The 23917-nt window shown below is 37.6% G+C and overlaps 1 protein-coding gene across 1 annotated transcript; it reads left to right on the top strand.

Moving 5' to 3' along the window:
* Positions 1 to 1016: 1016 nt before the first annotated feature.
* On the top strand, positions 1017 to 18606 carry ANKRD7 (ankyrin repeat domain 7). Its single transcript, XM_003982977.6, is given in 8 exon segments — positions 1017 to 1427; positions 3985 to 4099; positions 4253 to 4426; positions 6112 to 6218; positions 6889 to 6979; positions 6981 to 7026; positions 15866 to 15975; positions 17409 to 18606. Coding segments are annotated over 7 exon segments (777 nt in total). The 5' UTR covers positions 1017 to 1197; the 3' UTR covers positions 15880 to 15975; positions 17409 to 18606.
* Positions 18607 to 23917: the final 5311 nt, after the last annotated feature.

Raw genomic sequence — 23917 nt, 5'->3', positions numbered from 1 at the left:
AAACATGGACATATCATCAATATGAACAGAAGAGAAGGTAAAATATTTTTTGGTAAGTAGGTGGGTAGATGTCCTGGGAGTGTAGAAATTTCTTTTGTGATTAATTCTTTTGTCTAAATGGATCAGGATACCAGGTCATCAGCCAAGAATGACTTTAGAGAGAAGATAATGAAATGGTTAAGGAAGGTGTGAGTATAAATGAATCGGAAATATTTGAGGATTGCTGGAACGTAGGGCAATCTTCTTAAGGTGAATCTTCATGAACTAAAGGTGAGACAAGACAATGTGGCTTTGTTTTTTCCTTCAGTCACATTCAGTGACTCAAGAAAGATAAGTTTAGATGGGAGTTTTAGATTTACCCAGGACTGTGGTTTGGGCAGCAAGTAAGAAAAAGATTGAGGGCAAACATGAAGGTATAAGCATTGGAGTGATAATAATGATTAACCATGGAATTTAATCTCGTTAAGTAGGGAAATGTGGACACAAAGTGCCGTGGTCAAGGTCAGTGAAGGTTGCAGAATTAGTGCACTGTAGGTGCAGTGAGTTGGAAGGATTTTTGGAATTTTGTGACGTGAAAAGGTAAGCTGGAATATGAGAGGTAGCATTGAAAAGTAAGTTTGATATTGAGATTATAGAAGGATCTCAGTCACTGTTAACTATGTGTTAGATCCCGTGAACCATGTGGATGAGGGTGGGGGATAGGCTGGAGGGAAAGGTCCCTGGAGAACATCCATCCCCACCACAAAGAGGGTAAATCTCAGCTTTCAAGAGTTTAAGTCATTAGGTTTATACTCGAAGGAGAAGGGGTTATTTCTAAGAAAGTTGGTAGGTTTCTACCAAAAGGCTTTTGATCTACTAGTAAGACTGACAGTGTAGCAGTCAGTCAAAGATCTTAAGTGAGAGTCTGGGTTTGGGCGTCTACAACACTGAATCCTGGTTGTTGCTCAAGGTCCTGGGCGTTGCCAGGCAACTGAGGCGCCTGCGTTGCCCCAGGCAAGTGGCCCAACCCCTTTGTCTTTGCCCGCTTCCTGTCATTGGTTCACTTCCTGTCTCTGGCTAGCTTGGACTCCTGGAGTAGGGTGAAGACCTGACCAGACGCAACCTCAAGCCAGGGGGTCCAGGCCCCAGGGGCAGGTCGGGGGGTTAGGAGTGACCGGGACATCCTGGTCCAGCTGAAGGACTGTCTCCTTTGCCACCATGAAGAAGCTTCTCACCTTCTGGAGAAGGAAGGATGAGCCTCAAGGCCCCTCCTCGCACCTGCCTGTGGCCCAGGCCAGTACCCACCACCCCGCCCAGCCAGGCTACAACCTTCGAGATAAAGATTTAAAGAAACTTCACAAAGCTGCCTCGGTCGGGGATTTGGAGAAGGTGAAGGAGTACCTTCAGCTCAAGAAACGTGATGTGAATGTACGGGACAGACAGTACAGGTGACCAGACGGATGAAGGGCAGTGTGGAAGGGAAGCTGGGTCCACTGGGTCCTGTAATCAGGAGCAGGACTTGTCTGGGCTCCTTCATGGGTTGTCGCTACAGGTTTTCCACAGTGGAGAGGTCAGGTAACCACTGACAGAGGGTCACGTGCCCAAATCCAGCTTGTTATTTTGTTTAATGCTTACCTGGATATTTGAGGGCATCTGTGCCTTCCCTGATTGCCACCACTTCCCCCGCTGTATTAATCTACATCTGGCATTTCACCCTTTACCCGAACTACTGTTTTTGACTTGATACATATATATTGTCCTAAGCCATCCAAGATTTACCATACTACTAATATACTAATAGGAAAAGAGTAGAGAGACCTCTCAGAATAGTGGTTGTTAAGATTTTAATATTTTTGAGACAGCAAAACAATTGACTTTAATGTGGATCTCTGATGATTTTTTTCAATTGCAGAGTCTCTTGAAAAAGTCCATCAACAACCACTTACTGCAAAAACAAAATTAATTTTATATATTAAGAAACAGAAGTTATGTGTTTGACATTAATAACAAAATATGTACTATCTGTGCCTACCTTAAAATCTTTGGGGGCATTTTCAAGTTATAGGGTATGAAGAGCATTATTTTTCACCATAACTGGGTAACTGGAAACTATGGTTCTTAAGATTTATGTCAGTTTGCTGATAGTATTATGCCCTTTGACAAAAGCAGAGTTATCTAAATTTATCCAACTTTTATCCTACACCACCCCATTCAATTACTTTACAAGGTCATGGATAACCTCAAAATGACTTCATTCAGTGGTCAATTCTTAGTCTTACCTGGCTCATATCTCAGCCAAGTATCTTCCATGCCCTATAAGTAGTATTCGAAATATTGACTTGTCTTTTAGGACACTTGGTTCACCTGGCATTTCTCCTACCTCTGTGAACACTGCTTTTCAGACTCCTTTGCTGATTTCTTTTCCTCTCCCTGCCTGGTAAATATTTGAGGGCTCAGAACTTGAAACGATTCTGTCTCTTAATCTTCACTTGCCTGGTGAAGAGAGATTATCTTTAAATGTCTATATTCCAATGCCTTCCAACTTTTTATCTCGAGCCAGACCTCTTCCCTGAACTCTGGACTCATATACAAATACCTATACTTCAGTGTGGATATCTAATAGCCTATGGTGTACTGGTAAATGTTTAATAGCAAGCTCTGAGGTGAGGGTGGGAGTGGAGCTAAGGGAGGAGAAGCCCTGATTTCAAGCTACCAGTGTGATGTCATTTGGCTTGATAGTTCCTGAAAATTTAGTAATTGATTTGTGAGAGCCACTGGCTCCACCACTCACTCTTTACAAATCTCAAGCATCCTCAAATGGCGCTTCCATTTTCCCTCCTTAGAGTTTCATTTCTCTTTCTAGAAATCCCAAATCCTTTCTTTCAGTTGTTTGGCCAGAAACATTCTTGCCTCCTGGAGTCATTCTTGACTCTTCTCATTCTTTCATACCACCCATGTGATTTTGTTGGCTCCACCTTCAAATTGTATCTAAAATCCAACTATTTCTTGCCACCTTCACAGTTACCATTCTAGGCAAAACCTCCATCGTATCTTAACCAAAATTGCTGCAATGGCAGTAATTTGTTTTTTGTCTTTTAACCCTTTCAATTTATTCCCAACACAGTAGTCAGAATGATCCTATAAAATGTACGTAAAATGAATCATTCCTTGCCTTAACAACTTCCCCTGGCTTTCCATCTCATTAAGGATAAAGGCCAAAGTCCTTCCAATGGCTCATTCAGCCTTATATGATATTCACTCTCACCCTATTCTCTCTCTCATCTTACATCCTATGACTCTCCCTTTCCTTCATATCCAGCTTCCCTGGCCTCCTCAGTGTTGCTCAGAAATGCCAGAAATGTTAGGACCTTTGGACTTGCTGTTCCCTTTGCCTCGAGTGTTTTCCCACCAGATACCCACATGGCTTCCTCTCTCACTTCCTTACAGTGTCTATTTAATAATCACCTTATCAATGAGGGCTTCCTTGGCAACTCTATCTATAATTATAAGTTCTCTCCTTGCTGACATTTCCTGTCCTTCTTCCCTGCCTGATTTTTCTCTTTAGCACTTAATACTGTCTGGCATGCTTTTCTATTTCAAGCTTTTTATTTACCTTTTCCACTAACATTTATGATCCATAAGAGCAGGTGTTTTTGTCTATTTTGTTTGCTGCTGGATCCTCATCATCCAGAACCCTGCCTAGCCATAGTAAATGATTACTAAGACATTTTTATGTTGAAGGTATGGATACATACATACATAGGTATTTTTTGACTCATTATAGTTAAATTTTCCTTGAAGTGAAACCAGTTAAATATTTGATCTTCAAGGCATTTGCACAGCCTTATTAGTTCAGTAAAAAGCAATTAATATAAATTTTCTATAAAGATCAATAAGTACCTGAAGCAAATACCTTGAAAGTATATGATCTGGCATGTTCTTGGGTATCGTAACTTCTCAAACTAAGACTTGTCTCTAATTTTGTGTTCTGTCATATTGATGTAGAACCCCTTTGCACCTGGCCTGTGCTAATGGATATTCAAATATTGTATCTCTCTTAATTGAGAAACAGTGCGAAATAAATGTCTGCGATGGTGAAAAAAGATCTCCATTGACTAAGGTGTGTTAATTTTTTCCTTTTCAGTTGAAATGCAGTTGAGTTCTTCTACTTAACTTGGGTTGGATTTCATCTTTTAAAATATAGTACCACATGTTAGTTTAATATATCCTGGATAGTAAGTTGGTTACTCATTTATTCTTGTTATATTGACAGGCAGTACAGTGTGCAAAGGAGGACTGTGCTACTATTCTTCTGGAGCATGGTGCATACCCAAATCTGGTAGATTTCGATGGCAATACTGCTCTCCATTATGCCATCTGTGGCCACAGTGTCTCATTAGTTGAAAAATTGCTTGAACACAAAGCTAACCTTGAATATCAAAATAAGGTAGTGTATTAAAAATAACATATTTTAGAAATCAATGGAAAAAGGTATTTATTGCAGATGATTTATGTATGTTGAAACACATGTTATATGAAGCATGAATTTTCCAAAATGAAATTGGGGAAAAGGAGAAGGAGAATAAGATGATGAAATACTGATAAGGTTTTCTTTTTTAAAAAATCTTGGTCCATTTCATGTTAGACTATAATGCTGACCTCCAAAACAGCATTATGTTTAACAATGATAACTGTTCAAAGGCTTATATCAAATGAGAAATATCTGATTTCCCTAGAAGTGGATATTGGTTAAAAATCATAAGCCTACATTTTTTTCCTGTCTTATTTATATACTCATAGATAATGAAAATAGGGTTGACATAGAAAATCACTTACTATACTAAAAGTAATCCAATTCTCCTATAGAGATGAGGGGTTTTGTTTGTTTTTGTTTGTTTTTTTAAAAAAAGCTTCTTAACACTTAAGTTCACTGATATTTTGTCTCCATGACAGCCCAAAATAAATGCCCAGGCTTGGAAGTTTAAATGAAATTCTGTGGAAACTCAAGCGTAATATTATGATGTGTGAATTGATGGTTTGTAATATTTACATTAAATACGAGGTGCTTATCACTTAAATACTCCAGGCTTCTCTTGCCCACAATTTGAATTAAGCCTAAAGTAGAAACTTTAATTTTAATTTTTACTGACCCAACTCCAGTTTGTTTTCTTGGTCTCTGAAATCATATTTTGTTATATATCAAAACCTTTTCAAAATTAAAGTATATATTCAGAGGTTTCTTATTAACACACTTATCTTTTATTTTTATTTGTCTTTTATTTTATTTATATATAAGTTAACATATAGTGTAATAATGGTTTCAGGAGTAGAATTTAGTGATTCATCACTTATACATAACACCCAGTGCTAATCCCAACAAGGGTTCTGCCTAATGCCCATCACCCATTTAACCCATCCTCCCACCCAGTATCCCTCCAGCAGCCCTCAGTTTGCTCTCTGTATTTAAGAGTCTCTTATGGTTTGCCTCCCTCTGTTATTATATTATTTTTCCTTCCCTTCCCCTATATTCATCTGTTGTGTTTCTTAAATTCCACATATGAATGAAATCATATGATATTTATCTTTGACTGACTTATTTCACTTAGCTTAATACATTCTAGTTCCATCCACGTTGTTGCAGATGGCAAGATTTCATTCTTTTTTATCACAAGTAATATGCCATTGTATATACACACCATATCTTCTTTATCTATTTGTCAGTCAATGGACATTTAGGCTCTTTGCATAATTCAGCCATTGTTGATAGTGCTGCCATAAACATTGGGGTGCATGTGCCCCTTTGAATCAGCATTTTTGTATCCTTTGGATGAATACCTAGTAGTGCAATTGCTGGGTCATATGATAACTATATTTTTAATTTTTTGAGGAACCGCATAATGTTTTTCAGAGTAGCTGCACCAGTTTGCATTCCCACCAGCAGTGCAAAAAATCCTCTTTATCCACATCCTCGCTAACATCTGTTTTCTGAGTTGTTAATTTTAGCCATTCTGACAGGTGTGAGGTGGTAACACACTTATATTTTAAATTAAACCTAAATCTAAAATGTATATAATAAAATGCAAAAATATTAGTACCATAGTTTAAATAATCATTTTGAAATAAAATTTTCAGGATGGGTATACTCCACTTTTACTTGCCGTTACTGAAAATAATGCAGAAATGGTAGAATATCTTCTGAAGAAAGGGGCAGATGTGAATGCTTCAGATAAGAATCAAAGGTATAATAAATTCTAAATAAGAGCATATAACTCTAGCTACTTAATAAGATGATATATGTGTGTGTGTGTTTATATATATATTTGTGCCTATATGTTTATGCATTTTGTGATATTGATAAAAGATCTGGCCACTTATTTTGGGCAAATTACCTAGATACCCAGGATCTGTTTTTTTCTGTAAAATCAAACAGTTGGGCCAGATTAGTAGGTGGTGGTGGTGGTAGTGGTTGTTGTTGTTGTTATTATTATTATTATTGTTATTATTATTATATTACTTATAACATTAGAATTCGAATCTTACACAGAACTCAATCTCTAAATTCTAGATGCTGTAGTTAAATGAGGCAGAGGACCCAGAACCCCAGAACCCCAGACATGCCCCTCCCTAGCATTTTGAGATTTTTGAGATTTGGTTTCCAGGGAGCAGGGATTGAAAACCTTTGAGCTAGCTGCTTCCTAGAGACTCTTCTATCTTTAGACTCCATGATATAATCTGTGGTTGATAAACCTTTTTGAGTAGATCTGTTCCACTTTTTACATTCTTGCCCTGATTCTTTTCCTGATAGAGATTCTACATTTGAACAGTACATTTAGAAGACTAACGTTTAAAAAATGTACAAGACATGTCTAAGATCCATAAATACACATTTATGTATCTCTCTCGCTCCAGAACAGCCCTTATGATTGCTCTAAGTGATGAACCAACAAATTTAGTCAGTCTTCTTCTTCAGCAAGAAGTGAACCTATCTTCCCAAGATATTTATGGATTCACAGCTGAGGACTATGCTTCTTTTAATGGTTTTACTGTGTAAGTGGTACTGCATATCTTTTAACAGTTGTATGGGATTTGATCATAAGAACCATGAGACCCCAAAGTAAAAAGCTGGAATGGGCTCTGTAGTGGGGGTAACCATATTAGGAACTCTGGCCCCAGGGACCCAGGGATCCTTGATTTCACCTGGTTGTGGGATCCAGTCAATATAAGAACTACAAGTGGGCCAAGTGTACAGCTTCACTCCCAGTGGTATGGGAATTTGAAGTCTGTCAGGACAGTGATTTCAGCAACTAGTGACATAGCCAATAATAAAACATCTGTGTAAAAGCGTTGGGCAAAAGATGATTAATCTACACAAGCCTCTTTCAATGTTTTTATGCATTAGTAATATAAATATTTTATTCAAGCTTTGAATATTGTTGTTATGTCAGCTAACTTTAGTTTGATAAGTTTTCAGAATTCTCATTAACCTATATATTCTCATTAATCTAAAAGACAAAACTTTTGAGATAATGGGGGAAGATGGTGGCATAGGTGGATGCTGGGCTCACCTTGTCCTGCTGATCACTTAGATTCCACCCACATCTGCCTAAATAACCGAGAAAACCGCCAGAACACTACCAGAACAGACTCTCTGGAGCCAAGCGTAGACAAGAGGCCCACGAAAGAGGGTAGGAAGGGCGGAGAGGCAGTGTGCGCTACCCGGACTGGTGAGAGGGAGCTGGGGCAGTCGAGGGGCAGCCCACCTGGCAAGGCAGAGCCCCCGAGTCTGACTTGCAAAAGCAGAGGGGCTGGACTCCATGAGTTCTGACAGCCAGTGGGACTTAACATCTGGAATGTTAAAAGTCAACAGCTCTGCTCAGAGAGCGGATTTCAAAAGAAACCGGGTCTGACTGAGGCCCACCCACCAACACAAGTTACTCTAGACAGCACAGGGGAAGTGCCCTGAAGTTTGGCACCACCCCAGGGACTAACCAAAATGACAAAACAGAACTCTCCTTAAAAGAAACTCCAGGGTGTAGTGACACCGAATGAATTGATCAAAAAGGATTTAAGCAATATAACGGAATAAGAATTTAGAATAATAGTCATAAAATTAATCACTGGGCTTGAAAAAAGTATAGAGGACAACAGAAATCTATTGCTACAGACATCAAGGGACTAAGAAATAGTCATGAGGAGCTAAAAGAAAAAAACGCTATAAATGAGGTGCAAAATAAAATGGAGGTGACCACAGCTCGGATTGAAGAGGCAGAGGAGGGAAGAGGTAAATTAGAAGATAAAATTATAGAAAAAGAGGAAGCTGAGAAAAAGAGATGAAAAAATCCAGGAATATGAGGGGAGAATTAGAGAACTAAGTGATGCAATCAAACGCAACAATATCCGTATCATAGGAATTCTAGAAAAGGAAGAGAGAGAAGGAGGCTGAAGGTGTACTTGAACAAGCCAGAGCTGAGAACTTCTCTGATCTGGGGAAGGAAAAAGGCATTGAAATCCAAGAGGCACAGAGAACTCCCTTTAGACATAAATTGAATCGATCTTCTGCATGACATATCATAGTGAAAATGGCAAAATACAAGGATAAAGAGAAAATTCTGAAGGAAGCAAGGGATAAACAGGCTCTAACTTACAAAGGGAGACCCATAAGACTAGTGGTAGACCTGTCTACTGAAACTTGGCAGCTAGAAAGGAATGTCAAGAAATCTTCAATGCGATGAACAGAAAAAACATGCAGCCGAGAATCCTTTATCAAGCAAGTCTGTCATTCAGAATAGAAGGAGACATAAAGGTTTTCCCAAACAAAGAAAAACTGAAGGATTTCATCACCACTAAACCAGCTCTACAAGAGATCCTAAGGGGGATTCTGTGAGTGAAATGTTGCAAGGACCACAAAGTACCAGAGACATCACTACAAGCATGAAACCTACAGACATCTCAATGACTCTAAACCCATATCTTTCTATAATAACACTGAATGTAAATGGACTAAATGCTCCAACCAAAAGACATATGGTATAAGAATGGATAAAAAAATAAGACCCATCTATTTGCTGTCTACAAGAGACTCATTTTAGACCTGAGGACACCTTCAGATTGAAAGTGAGGGGATGGAGAACTATGTATCATGCTACTAGAAGTCAAAAGAAAGCTGGAATAACCATACTTATATCAGACAAGCTAGACTTTAAATTAAAGGCTGTAACAAGAGATGAAGAAGGGCATTATATAATAATTACAGGGTCTATCCATGAGGAAGAGCTAGCAATTATAAATGTCTATGCACCAAATACGGGAGCCCCCAAATATATAAAACAATTAATCACAAACATAAGCAACCTTATTGATAAGAATGTGGTAATTGCAGGGAACTTTAATACCCCACTTACAACAGTGGATAGATCATCTAGACACAGGATCAATGAAGAAACAAGGGCCCTGAATGATACATTGGATCAGGTGGACTTGACAAATATATTTAGAACTCTGCATCCCAAAGCAATAGAATATACTTTCTTCTCTAGTGCACATGGAACATTCTCCAAGATAGATCACATACTTGGTCACAAAACAGCCCTTCATAAGTATAAAAGAATTGAGATCATACTATGCACACTTTCAGACCACAATGCTATGAAACTTGAAATCAGCCACAGGAAAAAGTCTGGAAAACCTCCAAAAGCATGGAGGTTAAAGAACACCCTACTAAAGAATGAATGGGTCAACCAGGCAATTAGAGAAGAAATTTAAAAAATATATGGAAACAAATGAAAATGAAAATACAACAATCCAAATGCTTTGGGATGCAGTGAAGGCAGTACTGAGAGGAAAATGCATTGCAATCCAGGCCTATCCCAAGAAACAAGAAAATCCCAAATACGAAATCTAACAGCACACCTAAAGGAACTAGAAGCAGAACAGCAAAGACACCCAAAACCCAGCATAAGGAGAGAAATAATAGATATCAGAGCAGAAATAAACAATATAGAATCTAAAAACACTGTAGAGCAGATCAATGAAACCAAGAGTTGGTTTTTTGAAAACATAAATAAAATTGATAAGCCTCTAGCCAGGCTTCTCAAAAAGAAAAGGGAGATGACCCAAATAGATAAAATCATGAATGAAAAATTGAATGATTACAACCAGTCCCTCAGAAATACAAGCAATTACCTGGGAATACATTGAAAGATTATATATCAACAAACTGGACAGCCTGGAAGAAATGGGCAAATTCTTTTTTTTTTTTTTCAACGTTTATTTATTTTTGGGACAGAGAGAGACAGAGCATGAACGGGGGAGGGGCAGAGAGAGAGGGAGACACAGAATCGGAAACAGGCTCCAGGCTCTGAGCCATCAGCCCAGAGCCTGACGCGGGGCTCGAACTCCCGGACCGCGAGATCGTGACCTGGCTGAAGTCGGACGCTTAACCGACTGCGCCACCCAGGCGCCCCTAGAAATGGACAAATTCTTAAGCACCCACACATTTCCCAAACTCAAACAGGAAGAAATAGAAAACTTGAACAGACCCATAGCCAACAAAGAAATTGAATTAGTTATCAAGAATCTCCCAACAATCAGAGTCCAGGACCAGATGGCTTCCCTGGGGAATTCTACCAGACATTTAAAACAGAGATAATACCTATCCTTCTCAAGCTGTTCCAAAAAATAGAAAGGGAAGGAAAAATCCAGACTCATTCTATGAAGCCAGCATTACTTGATTTAGGATTTGATCCTAAACCAGACAGAGACCCAGCAAAAAAAAAAAGAACTACAGGCCAAAATCCCTGATGAATATGGATGCAAAAATTCTCAATAAGATACTAACAAGTCGAATTCAACAGCATATAAAAAGAATTATTCACCATGATCAAGTGGGATTCATTCCTGGGCTGCAGGGCTGGTTCAACATTTGCAAATCAATCAATGTGATACATCACATTAATAACAAAAAAGAAAAGAACCGTATGATCCTGTCAATTGATGTGGAAAAAGTATTTGACAAAATTCAGCACTCTTTCTTAATAAAAACCCTTGAGAGAGTCGGGATAGAAGGAACATACTTAAACATCATAAAAGCCATTTATGGAAAGCCCAGAGCTAATATCATCCTCAATGGGGAAAAACTGAGAGCTTTCCCTTTGAGATCAGGAACACGACAGGGATGTCCACTCTGACCATTGTTGTTTAACATAGGGTTGGAAGTGCTAGCATCAGCAATCAGACAACAAAAAGAAATCAAAGGCATCAAAATTGGCAAAGATGAAGTTAAGCTTTCACTTTCTGCAGATGACATGATATTATACATGGAAAATCCGGTAGACTCCACCAGAAGTCTGCTAGAATTGATACATGAATTCAGCAAAGTTGTAGGATACAAAATCAATGTACAGAAATCAGTTGCATTCTTATACACTAATAAGGAAGCAACAGAAAGACAAATAAAGAAACTGATCCCATTCACAATTGCACCAAGAAGCATAAAATACCTAGGAATAAATCTAACCAACGATGTAAAAGATCTGTATGCTGAAAAGTATAGAAAGCTGATGAAGGAAATTGAAGAAGATATAAAGAAATGGAAAAACATTCCATGCTCATGGATTGTAAGAATAAATATTGTTAAAATGTCAGTACTTCCCAAAGCTATCTACACATTCAATGCATTCCCAATCAAAATGCACCAGCATTCTTCTTGAAGCTAGAACAAGCAATCCTAAAATTTGTATGGAACCACAAAAGACCCCAAATAGCCAAAGTAATTTTGAAGAAGAAGACCAAAGCAGGAGGCATCACAATCCCAGACTTTAGCCTCTACTAGCTGTAATCAGTCTTAGAGGCTTTAGCCTCTAAAGCTGTAATCATCAAGACAGCATGGTATTGGCACAAAAACAGACACATAGAGCAATGGAATAGAATAGAAACCCCAGAATTAGACCCACAAACGTATGGCCAATTAATCTTTGACAAAGCAGGAAAGAATATCCAATGGAAAAAAGACAGTCTCTTTAACAAATGGTGCTGGGAGAACTGAAGAAAGATGAAACTAGACCACTTTCTTACACCATTCATAAAAACAAACTCAAAATGGATAAAGGATGCAGAAGGATGAAACTAGACCACTTTCTTACACCATTCATAAAAACAAACTCAAAATGGATAAAGGACCTGAATGTGAGACAGGAAACTATCAAAACCCTAGAGGAGAAAGCAGGAAAACACCTCTCTCACTTCAGGGGCAGCAATTTCTTACTTGACACATCCCCAAAGGCAAGGAAAGTAAATGCAAAAATGAACTATTGGGACCTCATGAAGATAAAATCTTCTGCACTACAAAGGAAACAACAAAACTAAAAGGCAACCAACCGAATGGGAAAAGATATTTGCAAATGACATATCAGATAAAGGGCTAGTATCCAAAATCTGTAAAGAACTCACCAAACTCCACACTTGAAAAACAAATAATCCAGTGAAGAAATGGGCAGAAAACATGAAGAGACACTTCTCTATAGAAGACATCCAGATGGCCAACAGGCACATGAGAAGATGCTCAATGTCGATCCTCATCAGGGAAATACAAATCAAAACCACACTCAGATATCACCTCACGCCAGTCAGAGTGGCTAAAATGAGCAAATCAGGAGACTATAGATGCTGGAGAGGATGTGGAGAAACGGGAACCCTCTTGCACTGTTGGTGGGGATGCAAACTGGTGCAGCCACTCTGGAAAACAGTGTGGAGGTTCCTCAAAAAATTAAAAATAGATCTACCCTAGGACCCAGCAATAGCACTGCTAGGAATTTCCCCAAGGGATACAGGAGTGCTGATGTATAGGGGCACTTGTACCCCAATGTTTATAGCAGCACTCTCAACAATAGCCAAATTATGGAAAGAGCCTAAATGTCCATCAACTGATGAATGGATAGAGAAATTGTGGTTTATATACACAATGGAATACTACTTGGGAATGAGAAAGAATGAAATCTGGCTTTTTGTACCAACGTGGGAACTGGAGAGTGTTATGCTAAGTGAAATAAGTCCTAAAGAGAAAGACAGATACTATATATTTTCACTCTTATGTGGATCCCGAGAAACTTAACAGAAGACCATGGGGGAGGGGGAGGAAAAAAAAAAAAGTTAGAAAGGGGTGGAGCCAAAACATAAGAGACTCTTAAAAACTGAGAACAAACTGAGGGTTGATGGGGGTAGGAGGGAAGGGTGCGTGGGTGATGAGTATTGAGGAGGGCACCTTTTGGGATGAGCACTGGGTGTTGTATGGAAACCAATTTGACAATAAATTTCATATTAAATAAATAAATAAAAGACAAAACTTTTCATGTATGAATATGCATTTCTAAATTTTAATAGTCAGTGAGAGGGGCACCTGGGTTGCTCAGTCAATTGAGTGTCCAACTCTTGATTTCAGCTCAGGTCGTTATCCCAGACTTGTGGGCTCAAGCCCCGTGTCTGGCTCCGTGCTGAGCATGGAGCCTGCTATGGAATCTCTCTCTCTCTCTGTGTCCCTCTCCCCAGATCACACACTTTCTCTCTCCCTCTCTCTAAAATAAAATTGAAAAAAAAAAAGTCAATGAGGAAGTAAGATACAATGAACAGAAATTTACTTTATAGCTAATGAAATTAAACAATATACAGTATATTTTCCTTATAATTTCATTTTAAGGTAAAATTTTAATTTTACATAGACATTTTTTTCTCGTTTACTGTTTTCTTATTTTTCTTCCACCTACTTATTCACATTTTAGTAATACCTTTTAACCATTAATTCCATATGAGCATTTTAGGAGTGGTGGAAAAAGGAGAGAGAGAAGTAAATATATATATAATTATATATATATATTTATATATTTATATGTATATTATACACATATACATATATATGTATATATGTATATTATATACATATATACAAATATGTATATTATACATATATATTATTTATACGTATATTATATGTATATTTATATGTATATTATATATTATATATATAAATATTTATTCAGATGTTTGTTTTTAAAGTCTAAATTGAACTTTAGAAAGTAAATATATGAAATTACATATATGAACCATAATTGAATATAATACTTTCTTTGCAATATTGGACATGTGTACCGTGTTTTACCTTGGTTTAAGCAAACCATATGCAGAAAAATTTAAATAAAGAGAAAAATTACTGATGAATATCTATTCTATGAAAGGATTCTTCTTTTTTATAAAAAGAATTCCTGTTACTTTTAAATAGGGAATTTTCCTCATCATTTAAAAAGTTTGGGTAAATGCAACTAGGATATATATATATGTATGTTTAAAATATACATTAGTCTAAAAACAATACTTATATATCTAAAATAACTTGTTTGCATCTGTAAATCTTGTGAAGCTCTTATTGGCTAGTTCGATGGGAAGGAAATCTTACGATCTTCATTCATCTCCCCCAAATGGTTTTGCAGAACATTCTTTTTGTTGTTTACTCCATCATTAATTTCAGAATAAATAGAAGCATGTTGACCATGGAATATTATCCTCTCAATTTTATTTTAATATGTTCACTATTTAAAATTCTAAGCATTACATCATTTCTTTTTTTCGAGAGGTAAAAGGGAAGAGAGGTAATTTCCTAATGATGAAGCAATTACCTTTAGGATGTGGGAACTATGAGCATTCAATAAAAATTGCAAATAACTTCTAAGTTGCAATCGAATTCTCCCTGTCCTCTTTTCTGCTTTTATTCCTCTTTTTCAGTGGGAACTAAGCTCTCTGTAATTGTGACTTTTGTTGTTTAAATAGTTGTTGCCTATCTACGGTATTTATCACATGGCTTCTGCTTATTGGTATCACTAGTTAGCTCTCTTCTTGGTGCACATCTATGGCTTAGTAAAAGTAGAAGCATAGAGAATGCTTTTCATATAGTTTTTTTTTAAAAAAAACTAAGTGAGACTGTCAGATGAGAGAATTATATTTAGCTATTTATTTTACAATTGGCTTTAACTCACATTGGCACATTCATTTCACTGAAATTGTGAAACCATATGTCTATTAATGAATAACTAGGTCGGCTCTTTTCAGGCATGGAGAAAAGATTTATTACCTACTGGATATGTTTCAGTCAGTCCCTGAATTAATTGTCTTCACTTTGTCAATTTACTGTTAAGCCCAAGTCTGATGAGTTGAATTGTGTCCTACCTCTACCCCCCACCCCCCACCCCCCACAAATCATGTCCTAACCCCTAGTATCTCACAATCTGGTTGATTGTATTTGGAGAGAGGGCTTTTAAAGAAATGTTAAATTAAAATTATTGTGTGCTGTAGGGTGGGTCCTAATCCAGTTTGACTGGAGTTCTTATAAGAAAAGGAGATTAAGACATAGAGACAAGAATGGTGCTTGCTGTCAGAGGGGCGACTTTTAGCAAGAGCACAGTCATCTGTTAGCCAAGGAGAGAAGTCTGGAACAGATCTTCCCCTTACAGCCCTCAGTAGAAACCAACCTTGATCTTGGACTTCCAGTTTCCAGAACTATGAGACAATAATGTAAATACCACCAAGTCTGTGGTATTTTGTTACAGCAGCCCTAGCAAACTAATACACCAACTATAACCTAAAGCTACTTTTTATACCTTGCTTATGGTTTATTTTGAGAGCAGGAAGTAAAGAAGAAACAGAGAATGGGAGTACGAGAAATAAAAATGGTGTCTGTAATGGAGTTGGCTTAAAAGGAGGCTTCAGGTCAGCAGTGAATGTGTAGCATATTTAAGAAGGCATTAGCTAATGTCTAACGTTTTGATTTGGTGATTGTATATTATGAATTTAATTGACTATTTATGAATTCTGGAATTTATATATATTTTCTCTTTGTTGATAGATATTATCAATTAATTGCCAATTATGGAAAGGGGAAGAAAGTTAAACAGGTATCTAACTCTAAAGATACAATCTTGGACACTACATTTGATACAGAAGAACTGAAGGAAGGTAAGAAGATACAAACTGAACAAGTAGTTTTCCTTAATGGTTTTCATTTGTTTGCTTTTTAGGAAGGGATACAGCCTTATCAAATAACATTTAAATTTGAAATAGAAGTTCTCCTATTTTGAAATATTAAATATTTTTAAAAACTGTTCTTAAGAAAATTTGTAATTAAAATATTCTGATGTGTTGGCTAAAAATGTAAAGAGAAACTGAATGATTAAGATAATTTTTATTCGTAGTCTAGTTATAAAAAAACAAAATGTGACTAGTTGTAATAATGATGACTAGTTATAAAAAACAAATTTTTAAATAAATACAAAGCTATTAGTAAATTTTAAATTTTATTCTAAAAGTGCATCAGGTAAATACAGTTGCAAATTGTTAATATAATATCTATCTAATATCACATAAAACTTAAAATTAGGTAACAGTATTTGTGAAGAATTGAAAATACCATGCATCTATGAAAATGATTTTTGGTTCTTATTTTAAAAAAACAACAAACATACATAGTTTTGGGATTTTTTTTGTTTTTTTTTTTGTTATTGGTTTTTCTTTTATTGGTCGATATGTCATACTTTGACTTTTTTTAATCAGATGACATAAAAATTTTTAGTTATTCTCTGTATTCACCAATAGCCACACTCCTCCCCTTCCCTTCACCTATAGTATAAAAAAGAAGGAAAATAAAAGAAAACTTAAGGCAGAGAGGGAACCTGATGGCAATAGGTGGTCCCATTAGTGTCACAACTATTCAAACACTCTTTCTTCATCGCCTCAAATCTAAAGTATCTAAGTTATGATACTTAGAGCAGTGCGTGGTCCTACTGCCTCTAGGTGAGATAATTTCCCTGAATTTTCCTTATAACTTAATGTCACACACTCAAGAAATTTTGTTTCTTTGGGCCCTTGTTCTTCATCCTAATGTGCTCCTCTCCTACCCTCTCTCTATCTTTTTTATAATGTTCACATAGCTGTAAGAAGTAAGGAATTTCTGTGATTTACACTTCATTTCTTTAGGGAAATAAAGCAGTAGAAACTTAGAAATACCACTCTTATATTTTGAGTATCTCCTGAGGCTAAACAATTAAAAACACCGCTCCCCCCACATCCTTTTATCAATGGCAATACATGTTACAGTTTTTAGTGAAATGTTAATCTTTATGTCTTGAAGCATAATGGAAATATTAGGTCAAGAAAATTGCCAAAAGACTTTGCAAAAGATGGTGAACTTTAAAGTTTGTATTTCTGTCAGATTCAAATGGGGTCATTTAATTATGCATTTTTAAAAATGACCATGAAATGAAGAAATATTATAATTATAATGTATAAATTATAATTGTTTTGTAGCTGAGGCATAGACTTTAAGAAATATACTTGGGAATGAAAATATCTGAACATAAATGAAGACATTACAAATATTACTTGTTTTCTAGACATGTAACCTCATTTCTACAAATCCTTTGCTGCTGCCTTGAATTAGAAAATCATTTTGAAAGAACAACTAAATGAACTGTCACAGCATTTCACTGACTACTCATTTGAAGAAAAGTTTGTTAAACAGAGCAGTTTTCGCCTTAGAAGATGTGGAGAAGTTTCAAAAGACAAACATCTATATCATGAACTGTCAGTTGAAAGGATACAATTCGTGTTCAGCTTATAGGCAGAAAAAAATCTTTTTAGTCATAGTTTTGAATGGGATATTCATAAGAGAAGGCTTTGCAATATATTGTGTTAGGTATGCAGTAGAGCATTTAAATAAAGCATTTAAAAAAAACAAAGAAGTAACTGATGTATAAAAATAGAGGAAATTGCAGCTATAGAGGAAGAAATGATAAATAATCCTGTGTAAATGGAAATTCTCTCCTATTTACAAGTACTTTCACTAACAAAACCTTTTTTTTTAATTTTTGATAAATACTGCAATAATACATACCATGAAAATTTGGGTATTACAGAAAAGAAAATAAGAAAATGAATCACCCATAGTGTCATCACCCAAACAAAATATCTGTTCATTTTTGGCATGTTTTGTAGTCTTTTAAAATCTGCTTGACTTTTTTTTTTTCCTCAAAGGGAATTTACAGTTTTACATTTTTCTTTTTAAAAACAATACCTACTACATAGTTTTCACTGTGTTCCATGTCCTACCTCCAACACATCCATCACAGTGTAGCTTCAGGGTTCTTCCCTGGAAGGCTCTTCCTTGAGTTGTCTGCTGGGATGCTTCCTCACCTCATATGGGACATCAATGAAGTCTTCTCTGGCTGCCTGGCCATTCTGTCACTTACAATGTTTTAGTATCTATTCCTCTCCCCCTTGCCTTTTGGATTGCAAGATCTGTGAGACCTTGAACTTTTGGTTCATAGTACATCCTCACCACTTGTAAAATGTCTGGTGATAGGAAATATTCAGTTCCAAATACAGGCATACCTCATTTTATTGCACTTTGCTTCATTGCACTTTGGAAATATATTTTTGCAACTAGAAGGTTTGTGGTAACCCTGCATCAAACAAGTCTGTCAGCACCATTTTTCCTGCAGAGTTTGCCTACTTCATGTCTCTGTGTCACATTTTGGTAATTTTCATATTTCAAACTTTTTCATTATTATTAAATTTGTTATGGTGATGCGATCAGTAATTTTTGATGTTACTATTATAACTGGCTTGTGCCACAAGCCACACCCACATCAGACAGCAAACTTAATCGATAAACATGTATTTTGACCACTCCACCAAACCTCCTGTTCCCCTTCTCTCTCCCTCTCCTCAGGCCTCTTTATTCTCAGAGACACAACAGCATTGGCATTAGAACAATTAATAACTGTATAATGGACTCTTAAGTGTTCAAGTGAAAGGAAGAGTCTCAGGTCAGTCACTTTAAATCAGAGGCAGAAATGATTATGCTTAGTGAGGAAGGCATGGTGAAAGCTGAAATAGGCCCAAAGCTAGGCCTCTTGTGCCAAATAGTTAACCAAGTTGTGAATGCAAAGGAAAAGTCCTTAAAGGAAATTGAAAGTGTTAATCAAGTTAACTTAATATGAATTAAGAAAACAAAACAGCCTTACTGCTGATGTGGGGAAAATTTTGGCGGTCTGGAGACATCACCAGACACAACGTTCCTTTAAGTCAAAGCCTAATCCAGAGCAAGGCCCTATCTCTCTTCAATTCTATGAAGGCTGAGAAAGGTGAGGAAGCTGCAGAAGGTAAGTTTGAAGCCAGCAGAGGTCGCCATGAGGTTTAGAGCAAGTAGCCATTGCCATAACATAAAAGTGCAAGGTGAAGCAGCAAGTGCTGATGTAGAAGCTCCAGCAAGTTCTCCTGAAGATCTAGCTAATAATAATTAATAATAATTAGGATGATTCATGAAGGTGGCTATACTAAAAAACAGATTTTCAATGTAGAAAGAACAGCCTTGTATTGGAAGAAGATGCCATCTAGTATGTTCATAGCTAGAGAGAAGAAGTCAATGCCTGGCTTCAAAGCTTCAAAGCCAGGCTGACTTTCTTGTTCTGGGCTAATGCTGGTGACTTTAAGAGGAAGCCATTGCTCACTTACCATTCCAAAAATTTTAGGGCCCCTAAGAAATATACTATGTCTACTCTGCCTGTGCTCTATACATGGAATAACAAAGCCAGAACATTTCTTTACCACACGGTTTACTCAAAATTATAAGCCCACTGTTGACACCTACTGCTCAGACAAAAATATTCCGTCAAGATATGACTGCTCTTTGAAAATGCACCCAGTCATCCAAGAGTTCTCATGGAAATGTGCAAGGAGAATAGTGCCTGTTTTCATGATACCATAGCATCCATTCTGCAGCCCATGGATCAAGGAGTAATTTTGACTTCCAAGTCTTATTATTTAAGAAATACATTTTTGTACACTTTTGTGAGGCTAGAGCTGCCATAAGTAGTGATTCATCTCCTGCGTCTGAGCAAAGTAAATTGAAAACCTTCTAGAAAGGATTCATCATTGTAGATGCCATTAGAACATTCGCGATTCATAGGAAGAAGACAAAATATCAACATTAAGAGAAGTTTGGAAGAAGTTGATTCCAACCCTCATGGATGACTTGGAAGGGAAGGGTTCAAGACTTTAGTGAAGGAAGTAACTGCCGATGTGATAGAAACAGCAAGAGAACTAGAATGAGAAGTGGAGCCTGAAGATATGACTGAATTGCTGTAATCTCATGATAATGCTTTAATGGATGAGTTGTTGCTTCTTATGGATGAGCAAAGAAAGTGAGTCTTTGAGATGAAATTTACCCCTGGTGAAGATGCTATGAAGATTGCTGAAATGACAACAAAGGATTTAGAATATGGTGTAAACTTAGTTGATAAAGCAGCAGCATGTTTTGAAAGGATTGATTCTAATTTTAAAAGAAGTTCTATTGTGGGTAAAATGCTATGAAACAGTATCACATGCTACAGAGAAATCATTTGCAAAGTCCATCGATGTGGCAAACTTCAGTGCATTATTTTAAGAAAGTGCCATTGCCATCCCAGCCTTCAGCAACCTCTACCCTAGTCAGTCAGCAGTCATCAGCACTGAGGCAAGACCCTCCACCAGCAAAAAGATTATGACTCGCTGAACGCCCAGATAATGGTTAGCATTTTTTAGTAAGAAAGTATTTTTAATTAAGGTATGTGCATTATATCTTTAGACACATGCTATTGTACACTTAATAGACTACAGTGTAGTATAAACATAACCTTGATATGAACTAGGAAACCAAAACATTCATCTTAGTTTATTACCAAGCTGAGAATAAATAGCCCAGGAACTCAACATGAAGTTGAGCATAATTCAGACCCAGTGGTGACTTCCTATGTTAGCAGGGATTCAACAAGCCACTAAAAGCAAGGCACAAGAAGTCTCCAAGGGAACTGCACCCAGCTGAAATCAGGATCTGCAGTGATAGGTGATGTAAATCAAGTCTTGCCGGGTGGTCTAAGGAAACCGTGGAAATAAAGATAACCCAAATGAGAATAAATAGAAGCTATTCATTCAGAGATTATAGTAAGGGAGTCAGCCATCATCACTTACATTTGATGGAGACTCAAAGGAAAGTAGGAAAATGAGAAAGCTCTAATATTGAAAACAATGGAAGACTTCAAGTATGCTGTGATTGGGGGTGGTTGGCATGGGGAAGCTAGAGATTGGTTAATTAGAAATGTTGCATTTTATGTGATTAATTTGAAGAGCATATTTGGCTTTCTCTGGTTGGTGCTGAGTTGGAAGCACAAGGAGGGAGGAGTGAAATACTGGGAAATTGGCAGTTATTGACAAGGTTTTGACCATTCTGGGATGATTACTGCAGAGTACTGTCTTAATATACAATCTGGCTATTGTCCATCTGTGTATTTACTCTTTCACATGTTCTAATATCAATTTCTTTGCCTCCTTCTGACTTCTGAGTATTAAGTCTTGAGAAAATGTAAGTACTTAATCAACAAGTTACTATTAAGATGTTTAAGTTATTTTTCTGCCTTCTACAATCATTACAAGAGAAAAATTTGCCAACTTCTACACTTCCTATATATATTTACTATTTCCATTGATGTTTCAGTAGCACAGTGGAAAAGATATGGTAGAATCAAAAGTCTACCTAGCCCCTCAAATGCAGAAGAATTTTCAAGGTTCTTAACTATAGCTTCAGTTCCTTCAATGTAATATAAGGATGATACACTAACCACTTCCCAAGATCGTTCTCATGAGGCAGATCTTTTCTCCTTTATCCTATGGTTATACTACACTTTAGCATCCTTGGAATCATGGATCTTTGATATAAATTGTATTGATTGGCTAAATGATTCAGATATCCCCTTACTGTGAAGTATTACGTTTTTGTTCCCCCCCACCCCCCTCCTTAGAGGCTGAAAAGCTTCTCTTGCTATCCATGTTTTCTTCTTTGGGATTATGTCCATTGGAGACATACTTCTACACTGAGATTACTAGTTTAAAGTATACAAGTATGTATGCTTCATAAAATACACTACCAATATTTTTCCAAGGTCTTTCAGTGTTTTTTTAATTATTTTTTTAATATTTATTTATTTTTTGACAGAGAGAGAGAGACAGAGAGAGAGAGTGGGGGGAGGGACAGAGAGAGAGAGAGAGAGAGAGAGAGAGAGAGAGAGGGAAACACAGAATTCGAGGCAGGCTTTGGGCTCTGAGCTATCAGCACAGAGCCCAATGAGAGGCTCAAACCCACAAAATGTGAGATCATGACCTGAACCTAAATCGGATGCTTAACTGAGTCTCCCAGGCACCCCAAAAGTCTTTCAGTGTGTTAAGATCCACTGGAATCAAAAGTTGGCTGAAAAAAAAGATTTTACTATACTGAAAAAAAAAAAAAAAAGGAAGACCAGAAACCACAGTGACAGGAGCCAATTTCTTCTTTGGCCATCTTGTCATATTTTATAAGAGGAGGAGGAGAGAAACACATGAAACAGATTTATATGAAGGATTTGTTTTGAATAATAAATTTTAAAATGAAAATCCTTAACACAAAAACATTTTGCATGTAATTAAGCTTTTTGCAAACAGAGAGTTGATGATGTTAACAATTCTCTAAAGTTGTGTGAGGAGAAATTTCTTTAAATCTTGGCAGTGCCATCTCTATGATCAAATTCATGAAACTTACTTGGCATCAGGGACAAAGTTTAAAGGTAAGGTTTTATTGAGTGAGGCAGAGCTGGAAGAGGAGGGGAGGAGAGATGACGAAATGCCTTTTTTCTTTTCATCTGGACAGGGTACTTCCCTTTTTCCTCATAGGTTTCCCCTTGGGCACATGTGCTGTCACACTCTGAAACCATGGCAGGGACGGAGGTTGCTGCATGGGCTCCCAAATTATAATCCCCACTACCTTCCAGATGTGGGAGTGGAATCAGCTTCAGGAAGGAAGCTTCGGCCATTAGAATCAGTAAGTAGAAGAAAAACAAGTGCAGGGTGCCAGGGGAAGTTTTCTGGGTGCAAACCACAATGCCACAGGCTATTACCATTACTGTCCACAGGCTGTAGTGCCCTCTTGAACACCTCCCCAACCACTCCTCTAAGTACAACCATATCTAGCGAATGACACAGAAGGGCCAGTTCAGCCCCTGCTCACTGTGTGCCTGTGGCTAGAACAAATGCACTTGCCCAGAGCTGCTGCCTTACAGTTAGGTTTAGTTTCAAAGGGTTTAGCTTTGTTCCTTTCCCTGGAAGTACGAGGTTATAAGGAACAGAGCATTGATACTGTGGGTTGCCGCTGTAGGAACTGCTTCTGTGACCTCATGCTTGGGGGGGGGGGGGTGGGGATCAGGTGGCAGCAAGAAACAGGAAACTAGGAGAGCATCAGGATTCCTTTAGGCGATCCTCAACCCACTCCCCTAGACAATGAAATAGGTTGTGTTCTTCCTTGGAAAGGACGGGCAAGTGACACATCATGTCCTCCACCCAGAGAAGAGACTGCAGGGCCATGGGCAGGAATGGTGACGAGCCTGAGTCCCACTAACAGAGCTCAGGAAATCCACAGGGGTGCTGTGTGGGGAACATGAGGAAAGTGCCCTGTAGCCTTTTAATAGGGATCAATAGCCTCACCTACAAGTCATAAAAGAGCAGGTAATAGGGACAGTGTGACAGGAGGCCAATGGGGCGCGGCCAGGAAGAAGTGGAGACATTCTGGGAAAAGACTGTGTGTCTTCCCTGACTCCACCCCCCGGAGTAGATGGACACTATCTGCATCCCCTGTGAGGCATTGTTTCCCCTTCGAAGGTTCCTTAGCAGCTGGGACATAGTAGCACTTAAAACAGTAACTTCAGGGGGCACCTGGGTGTCTCAGTTGGTTGAGCGTCCGACTTCAGCTTGGGTCATGATCTCGCAGTTTGTGAGTTCGAGCCCGGCGTCGGGCTCTGTGCTGACAGCTCAGAGCCTGGAGCCTGCTTCAGATTCTGTG

The sequence above is a fragment of the Felis catus genome, chromosome A2 (genome assembly GCF_018350175.1).
Source record: "Felis catus isolate Fca126 chromosome A2, F.catus_Fca126_mat1.0, whole genome shotgun sequence".
NCBI lineage: Eukaryota > Metazoa > Chordata > Mammalia > Carnivora > Felidae > Felis > Felis catus.
Note: the sequence above shows the minus strand (reverse complement) of the source record. Positions and strands in the feature narration are given on the sequence as shown.